Genomic DNA, 10,346 nt, shown 5'->3' with positions numbered 1-10,346 from the left:
CAGAGATTGCAATCATGCTTGACTTCGTTGTCGGCTTCATAGATTAACATGCATTTAATGTTGAACTCATAGATTTGTTTCTAAAATTCAACAAAAGCTTGTTTAGCTACAATTTATTAATTGTAGCTAAACAAGCTGTCCCAATGATAGATAAAATACATCGAAATTAATACATCAATGTAACTTTCTAACATATACTTGACAAAAATATTGACTGAAAAACATATTCATTAAGTTTTCAAATAGAATACTTTTCACTGCTGAGCCAGGCCCTCCTTCATTCTACACATACAGGCTTTTTCAAGATTTTTCTCTTTCCAAGATTGATTGAAAAGCCTAGCCATTTCGGCTCATTTTACAAAGAATTATAATATTACAGATGGCGATAACCTGCAATTGCCCGATGTCGCAGCCGGGCCCCACACTGGCCGCCACATGCGGGGGCGGCGCCTTCATGCTTTTCATGGGACTGTTAGAAGTTTTCCTCAGAAGCCAATGTGACTTGGAAGACCCATGTGGAAGAACGCAGGTATTTATATCCTTACTAATATTATAAATGACCATTATGAATATTTATACAGTACGTGTATTGCGTATGCAATACACGTACGTTGTCAAGAGGACAGAAAAGAACATAAGGTACCTAACACCTCCCAATTTCCTCAAACGCGGGTGAAGCCGCTGGCTAAAACGAATTAGCTTATAAATATGATGATGATGGATTTTATAGAACTTCTTAAAGTTGTTGCCGTTATAATTTATTCTACCACATATTAAAGGTAATTTTATTCCGAATATTGATTATTGTATGAATCATGTCCATGTTTGTTAATATTAAAATAATTTGGATATTATGTTGTATACATGAAACGTGAATGTTTTGATAAAATATTTACATTTTATCGTTCATGTAACTTAGTGAGAACTAGGTAACGTACAAATAATTAATTTTAAATACAATTATCCCACTTGTTGTTGGAACATATATAAATATATGTTGGATCTAGTTATAATATATCCTAATATTGCAGTAAATATATATATTTTTTTATATGGAATAGGAAGGCGGACGAGCATATGGTCCACCTGATGGTAAATGGTCCCCAACGCCCATATACATTGGCATTGTAAGAAATGTTAACCATCGCTTACATCACCAATGATGTTATGTCCCTTGTGCCTGTAATTACACTGGCTCACTCACCCTTCAAACCGGAACACAACAATACCAAGTACTGCTGTTGTGCAGTAGAATATCTGATGAGTAGGTGGTACCTACCCTAGACGAGCTTGCATAAGGCTCTACCACCAGTATATATTTATAACCTTCATTTTATTTTATATGTACATAAAATTGAGAATGTTACGTCAAACGAACGTTCTACCGGGTCACGGCAGTTTTGAATAAACCGCAAATCATCGCCGGCAGCGGTCTGCGTTTCACTGCGTGCATTGATGGCTTCTAAAATTGTATTTCGTGAAATAAAATGTGATATTCGAAATATGCAATTACGTCACGAGCTTAAAACAGGAAATACATTAGAATGTTAATTGAGCAAATTGACATTTATCATTCACTTTAATCTAATTGCTTAAAATGTGATCCAAGAAATTCCTTCTGCGGAATTTTGTATTAGAAATAAAAACATGTACTATTTAAAATGAACTGTATACTTGGCGGGATCTTAGGTGGCGATAATGAGTTGAACTTTTAAGGACTCGACACGTTTAGGCATATTACGTTACTAAGAAAGAATAAAGTGAAGAAAAGTTCTGAAGTACGATATTGTTGTTAAGAAAAAATATTTTACTTTACACAAGACATAGTTTACTGAGGTATTTTTGGAGCAAATTTATTTAGATATAAATACATCGTACACGCCCTGTGTTCCTTGCGTTGTCAATCTAGCAATATATATAAAAAACAGAATTAATAAACTTCTATTTTGTAAAACGACCAAACCAAACCAAAGTCAGCCAGGGCGCTTGACTGAGCCAAACTATAACGCACACCTTAAACTAGAAGACATGAATATTATAATTTTGGAGTTCTTTCGTTTTTTAAATTTAACTTTTTCTTGATTATTTTTTTATCTTTGTTGCCCCTTAATGTTCAATTTCATCAAATCATTCAAAGGCCCTTTTCTTTTGTGCGTACCAATAAAATTTTTGCTCATATAACACAACTTATATCGGATTCGCACAAACATTATTTAGACATTCCTCGGACGAAGCCTTCATTGTTCTAGTAAGTTTATAAGAAAATCTTAACAAAATGAAAGTTATTATATATTCACATGCTACAAGAACATTACAGTTATAAAGACATATGTACATTTTCAAATGTGGTTGTTTTTGCTAATTTTACGCTCACGGTCTGAAAGCAATCTTTTGTAGATAATCGTGTGAACGTGTGATGTTAATAAATGTGTAATTTCATCTTTATGGTGTAACAATACATAAATTGCGTTATTACGATTCATGGTATCTTTCGTTAAAACTAATTAAACAATTGCCGGGAAGTATCTTGACGGAAAGAAAACTTAACGTATAAAATTATCACTCGAATGTTTGATATTAATCGTTATTATTAAAATAGTATAATATATTATACAATATTATAGAACTACTGATATAAAACTTTCAACTTTTATGACCAATTGCTAGACACAGTTAGAGAGAAACTGATAATTAAAACAAAATTATTGAAAGTAATAAATTTTAAAGTTATTGCATTGAAATTTAATAATCTATTTTTATACCTGGTAAAGCTCATTACAACCATAATCTGATGATGATGACCTCTTTCTTCAAAAATAAAGGATTTTCGTAAAAACTTTCAACGCCTTCATCACCACTTTATGGGTTAAATTTTCAAAAATCCTGCGTTACTGCTTTTTCTAGAAGGTAGAGCTTGAAGTTTGAAGGATGAGTAAGCCAGTGTAACTACAGGCACAAAGGACATAACATCTTAGTTCCCAAGGTTGCTGGGGCATTTACGAAGTAAGGAATGGTGAAAACTATTTACATCGCCAATGTTCATGGGCGATGGTGACCACTTAACATCAGGTGGCCCATTTGCCCGTCTACCTACCTATAATATAAAAAAACTACTTTGTAAGAGACGCAATACACTGTGCGTTGATCAGTCAATCAGTCAGTATTTTTTGTTTTTTATTTTATTTATTTTCAGATATTAAAATAACAATTTGTAATTAATTTATTATAATTAATTTTTATATTGTATTCCAGTATCGTCGACACATGGACTCGGTATACGATTTCATAGTGGTTGGCGGTGGATCAGCGGGCTCAGTGGTGGCGTCCAGGCTCTCTGAGGTGCCGGAGTGGAGGGTGCTACTCTTAGAGGCTGGTAAGTAAAAATTACTGTAGTAGTAGTAAACAACTTTAAACTTGAATCGACGAAACATTATTGATTAAGATCTAAATAATCTATGTTATTCCTTAAGGATTCTTGAAAGAGTGGTATTTTGACTGACGGCGAAGTTGTTATATTGAACTTTTACATAAAATTGCGGCGAATAAAAATCAATTAAGTGGAATAGTGTTTTATTATAATAACAGGTATATAAAAGTAATAAATTCATTTACTCTAACTCACTCTTTTGAGTTTATCTTATTAAACGAGATACGTTTTAAAACTTAAGTTAAATTAAAAACATATATTTGTATAAAGTAACTACTTTTCCACAGGCTTTGACGAGCCTACTGGTGCCCAGGTTCCCTCAATGTTCCTCAACTTCATTGGATCAAGTATCGACTGGGGATATCACACAGAACCTGAACCGGCCGCTTGTCTTAGTGAAAAGGATAGAAAATGTTACTGGCCCAGAGGGAAGGTAGGCTAATCTACTTTTGTGTTGATTTTTATTGCAGTAATGTCCCACTGCTGAGCGAAGGCATCCTCTCCTTTTTTAAGAGTGTGTTTGGAGCTTATTCAACTACGTTGCTCCAATGCAGGTTGTCCAATGAGACACATGCGGGTTCCCACGATGTTTTTCTTTACCGTCAAAAATGTATTATATTAATATTAACTATAAACACAAATTAAGCACATGAAAATTCAGTGTTGCTTGCCCGCGTTTGAACCCACGAGCTTCGGTAAAAGTTGGTTATGGATGTTAGAATAAAAGAAATTAAAACAATAACTCGCAATGTGATGAAATACTAACCTTATGCCTAATTAAAAATAAAATTTCATTTGGACATTAATTCTTTTTAGACCTTTTTTAATTATCTAAATTGAATACGAAATAAATAGAAAATTTCAAATACTTCCAGGTCTTGGGTGGGACATCTGTAATGAATGGCATGATGTACATACGAGGTTCCCGCAAAGACTATGACGATTGGGCGGCAGCAGGCAACGAGGGCTGGTCCTACGAAGAAGTTCTTCCGTACTTCATGAAGTCCGAAGATAATAAGCAGATAGAGGAGATGGACAAGGGCTATCACGCCACAGGAGGGCCGTTAACAGTATCTCAGTTTCCTTACCATCCACCTCTGAGTTACAGTATTATTAAAGCCGGAGAGGAATTAGGTAAGTCTTGCAAACACTTAATGAAGAAGTCCTCCTCACCTATCAAGGAACACTAGCCAACTGATAACCAACAAACATATCTCTCTATTTCCCCATTATTATAATCTGATACTGAACTTTTTATAAACCGGACCAGGGGTTTGATCCCAGAAATTTGCGGCCTAATAAGCTAGCCTCTAGATTAGTGAGATAATCCATATTATAATAATTTACAGCACACGCAATATAAATTTAAATAAGATAATTTTATAAAGTTAGTGATTAATTTTTTACATTACAGGATACCAAGTTCGAGATCTAAATGGAGAAGCTCACACTGGCTTTTCAATCGCACAGACCACGAATCGTAATGGCTCCCGTTTAAGTGTGGCCCGCGCTTTCCTTAGACCAGCCAAAAATCGCCCCAACCTACACGTGATGCTTAACGCTACGGTCACCAAGGTTCTAATCAATCAGACTACAAGACAGGCATATGCCGTCGAAGTGAGGAATAGTTTCGGTGGAACTGAAGTTATATTTGCCAACAATGAAATCATTTTAAGGTATACCCTATACCTTCATAATATTCATAAAAATTATGAAAACAATTTTTCACAAATTTTTTTTTCAACATATTATCTTTCGAGTACCAAGTAAAAAATATTTAAAACAGGCTTACCATTTTTAATCTAAACGAATAAAGTTTACATGTACTTTCTTTTGACTTACAATGTTAATTTCCAGTGGTGGTGCTGTAGCATCCCCCCAGATCCTTCAACTGAGTGGTATAGGTGATCCCGAAGTCCTCTCTCGTGCAGGCGTCCGCCTCGTGCACAAGCTGCCTGCTGTAGGACGTAACCTCCATAACCATGTGGCCCACTTTCTCAACTTCCACGTTAACGACAATAACACCACTCCTCTTAACTGGGCCACTGCGATGGAGTATTTACTTTTCAGAGATGGACTCATGTCTGGGACTGGTTAGTTCGTTGTTTATAAAATAATTTGATTAAGTAATAGTAAAATTTATTTGAACACAATTATGTAAAATTAAAATTATTCTAATTCATAATGGATTTTACTTTCAAAAGCCTTACGTTATCCGACCAAAATAAATTACAGGAATCTCCGAAGTGACCGCGCTTATTAACACAAAATACGCGAATCCTGAAGACGACAATCCAGATGTGCAGTTATTTTTCGGTGGATTCCTAGCGGATTGTGCAAAAACAGGAATGGTCGGAGAGAAACTTGGAGATGGCTCTAGAAGTGTACAAATTTTCCCCGCCGTCTTGCATCCTAAGAGTCGGGGACGACTGGAAATAGCCAGCTCAGATCCATTCGCTTACCCAAAAATTTATGCAAAGTAAGCTTTATTTCTTAAGTGTAAAATGCCTAAAACTGTAGGTTATATTTTTTAACTAGTGCCCGATTAAATTTAATATTCTTTATCCATGCTTTTAATGTATATTTTTAGCTACCTGACTCATCCCGATGATGTCAAGACATTGATAGAGGGCATTAAATTCGCCATCAAGTTGTCGGAGACAAAAACTCTTAAGAAATATGGCATGAAATTAGACAAGACCCCAGTCAAAGGTTGTGAAAAAATCAAATTTGGCTGCGATGCGTACTGGGAGTGCGCGGTGCGGATGCAGACCGCGCCGGAGAATCACCAGGCGGGCTCCTGCAAGATGGGGCCTCGCGGCGATCCTACTGCGGTCGTAGATAACTTTTTACAGGTAACGCCATCGCGCATTAGTTGTTGTAATTTATTATTATTATCGCTTTTGATCAATGTGTCTTGTATTTAGTCGAAATGAAAGTAAGCTTTTATTTATTCCAAGTAAATACTAAAACTTATAAAAAATATTACGCTCAATCGGTTCAGTGAAACTGGCTAAGAATTCAATATAGCCAACACAGACTAACAAATAACAAGTGAAGTTCAAAAAAGTTTGCAAGAAACTTTGCGAAAAATACTTAAGCAAAGCAGACGACTTAACAAATTATGGGACATTTAAATGCTGTTGTTTTAGACTTATATCCTTAGCAATGATCACAGGTGCAAGGCATAGACCGACTGCGCGTAGCAGACGCAAGCGTGATGCCGGCGGTGACCTCGGGCAACACCAACGCGCCGACCGTCATGATCGGCGAACGTGCCGCAGACTTCATTAAGAAACGCTGGCTCGGTGGAACGACCGTGAGTCCCTTTGCCGCTTGCAAGTCATTAAATATTATATTTATTAACCACATTTAATTTAGTGGACTTGCTTACTCAATGATCTAAAGTACCAACAACTTCAAATCGTAAGAAAAAAACTGTTTTGCAATGAATATTCTAGAATATTGATTTTTAAATGTGTCTTAAATATATAAAATATCAGTTGTATGATAAATCATACAACTGATACAACTGATATTACGTTTGTACCTACTTAAAATGTCGCTCTTTTTTTAAAAAGAATTTTCTTTTTTTAAAGAGACATTTTATGTAGGTACAAAGAGTATTATGCACGCCACAATGAACTCATAGAAATAATTCGTCATCGACTGCCTCGTTGGTCTAATGGCTTGATGTAAGGCCACAGACCCGCAGGTCCTGGGTTCCATTCCCAGGTCGGGCCAATAAAGTTATTGGGTTTTTCTGTCAGAAAATTCTCAGTAGCAGCCCGGAGTCTGGAAGTTGAAATTGTGTACACTCCTGTGCCTCGGAAAGGACGTAAAGCCGTTGGTCCTGCGCCTGAACTCTTTCCGATTGTGTCGGATTGCCGTCCCATCGGCTTATGAGAGTTAAAATAGAGAGTGCATCTGTGTTTGCACACACACTTGTGCACTATAATATCTCCTGCGTAGTTTGCTAATCTCTTTTGAGATTGGCCACCGTGGCCGAAATCGGTCTGGAGGACTTTATATTTATTATTATGTCACATGGACCATTTTTGTGACTTCTTTTTTAATAAGCATGATTATCCCTTCAGATTTCTTCCAACATATCAAGAAGGAATAATTGATGGCAGAAAAAAACAACTATTTAGACACGTACAGCCACAGGAGCAAGAATATAGTCAAATAACCGCTTTAATATAAACATATAGGTTCATTTATTATATGATTATATTTTTCTTCAATCCACCAGGTTCCATACCCGCTCAACAACGAGGGAGGGGTGTCGAACGTGCTGTCAGTCAGCGAAAGCCGGTACCCGGGCTGGCAACGCTGGGCCTGATGTAAACCCACCTTTAGTCATAAGTTTAACCACTAGTAGAATACTTAATACTTAGTGAATTATCGTAGCTGCCGAACATAAGAACATATCTTTTAAGTTTCTCAAGCTACGAATATAGATTGAACCTTGACGTAAGAATATATACGTTATCCTTAGATGCAATAAAAATATCATAGCTACACTTGATATTAGCAATATTAGCTACAAAAGAAGTCTATCACAACGTAAAACGAGTGTCAACAATAGTGAACAACAAAACTTTCAACAAAATTATAAAACAAATAAATTATAATAAAATCAACAGTAACAAAAGTTAATTGATGCCAGAATTCAGTTTTTTTTTTTTAACATATCTTGTCTAGGTTTGATAAGAAGATTTATTTGTTCTATGTACAAATAGTAATTAAATAGGTTAAAACTTTATTTATGAGAAAAAAAATCTATACTTTCTTAATCGGAATTGATTTTGAATCAAAACCATTCCTTTGAGAACAACTCTTTTTAAAATATAGTATGTCAAGTTTATGCCTTTATTCCGTTGCTTTAAAAAAACAAATCGATAATGGCGGCTTATGTTTAAACTAACAGATCGTACAGTAAGTAAAAAAACCGAACAATTGGTTGTTTAGTAATGGATATTATAGTTATGTAAATACAATGTAATTGATTATATAAAACAATAAACTGAAGTTTTGCAGGATATGGCGATTGTTTATTAAGTGAACATTGTAAGCGTCAATAACGTAATGGTTTACGGGTCGCACAGCACTAGCACTGACCTTACCTACGCTTAATTGGAAAGGTAAATAGGAATAATAGTATTTCCTTAAATTGTATGTGAAACGGGCAATCTTAACTTCCTAAAAATAATTAAACAATTAACAGAATACCAAGAAATCGTAAGGATGAATTTGTGCGTGCGTCTGGAAATCATAAAGAGAGATTTCGACTTGACATTTTTTGCATAGAGTACAGAGTACAGTTATATAATAGCTGAAGGAAGGCTGAGGAATTAGCGTCGCTATTTTCAATTAGTTTATTTAATGTTTTTAACTTATCAAATAAAAAAATATATAAAATATCAAGAAGTAACAATAACGTAGGTTTGTTAAAATATTATTGACAATGACATACATACATATATACATGTAAAATATACAAATTAGGTATTTATAAATACCTAATAATTCCACACTTCTGGTGACCCAAGAGCTGGCGCTTATTTAAGGCAAAGGCTGAGTCTAGCAATGCAGAGGCAATAGTGCCAGCGTCTTGGATACAATACCACAGGACAAACTTTTAGACGGCATGTTTTTACTTTAAATTTGTAATGTGTATTTTGTTCTTTTTATTTTAATTTTGTATTTTATAAAAATGTCTGTATATATAAATAAAATATTATTATAAAATTTTTATTAATTTTTAATCCTTAAACTTCACTATTCCTACAGGGGACCTGTTCCTTACCGCATTTGTTAAGTAAATCAACAATGAAAAATATTTGATTATTTTTTAAGCTATTTTCATCATAACGAAGCACGAATTTGATTGTGTTAGGAATATGTCAAATCATTAATATTAAATTGTCTATGGTTTCATAAGTCAAATAAACTCGTGACGATCAACACGGAAATATTTAGCCTTTCCAACCACAACAGGAATAAACTTAAATAAACTACTTTGACACCGATATTATTGGTCGAAATCTTGAAAAATCTATAATATTCACTATGGATTCGCGAAAAAATTGCATTTTCTATGTCCGAGAAGTTGTAATCGGAACTTCGAAAGTTAAATTAATGTGGTTATTAAGGTGGTTAATAAGGAAGGTCCTCCAGACCAATTTCGGTTACGGCAGCCAATTTTAAGAGAGTTTAACCAACTGCGAAGAACATATTTTAGTGCACAAGTGTGTGCGCAAACATAGGTGCACTCTCTATTCTCCCTAACTTTCATAATCCGATGGGACGGCAATCCGACGCGGCCGGAAAGAGTTCAGGCGCCGGACCAACGGCTTTACGTGCTTTCCGAGGCACGGGAATGTACATACATCCAACTTCCAGACCCCGGGCTGCTACTGAGCCTTTTCTTACAGAAAAACCCAATAACTTTATTGGCCCGACCTGGGAATTGAACCCAGGACCTCCGTGTCAGCGCTATATCTAGCCACTAGACCAACAGAGGCAGAGGCAGACAAAAAAGTTCGCGTAAATGAAATGTGTAGTAATCACCAAGAGCTTTTTATTGATATAAAAAACGAAAGGGCCTTACAAAAATCCGAGGAGCTATCGATTATTTGTAAATATAATTAATAATTCTGTTTTTGTCTCAATAGCCTGACGTGAAGTGTAAATCAAAGACATGTAAAGATTAGAGGACATATCGTGTTTTTTTTTCCTATAAATTTATTTCTTCTCCAACACGATATATTTCGTTTAACTTTGAACTGGATTTACCCGTGCAAAAACAAGAAAACATCAGCAATTTTGCTTCATTTTAAAGCGGATGAAATTGCGAAGCGCAGCTTATATAATATCTTCTGGTATAACTTACTTACTTTTATGTATTTCGATT

At 35.2% G+C, this 10,346-nt stretch overlaps 1 protein-coding gene across 1 annotated transcript; it reads left to right on the top strand.

The window, feature by feature from the left end:
- The first annotated feature begins 379 nt into the window (after positions 1–379).
- On the top strand, positions 380–7,814 carry LOC126775528 (glucose dehydrogenase [FAD, quinone]). The gene is made up of 10 exons (XM_050497540.1): positions 380–529; positions 3,253–3,373; positions 3,715–3,860; positions 4,303–4,561; positions 4,842–5,103; positions 5,285–5,520; positions 5,663–5,906; positions 6,018–6,282; positions 6,606–6,746; positions 7,683–7,814. Exons 1-10 carry the CDS (start codon positions 380–382, stop codon positions 7,770–7,772), a joined length of 1,914 nt encoding a protein of 637 aa, XP_050353497.1. The 3' UTR covers positions 7,773–7,814.
- Positions 7,815–10,346: the final 2,532 nt, after the last annotated feature.

Source organism: Nymphalis io, chromosome 18, assembly GCF_905147045.1.
Source record: "Nymphalis io chromosome 18, ilAglIoxx1.1, whole genome shotgun sequence".
NCBI lineage: Eukaryota > Metazoa > Arthropoda > Insecta > Lepidoptera > Nymphalidae > Nymphalis > Nymphalis io.
The sequence above is the reverse complement of the archived record's forward strand: the minus strand, read 5'-3'. Positions and strand labels throughout refer to the sequence as shown.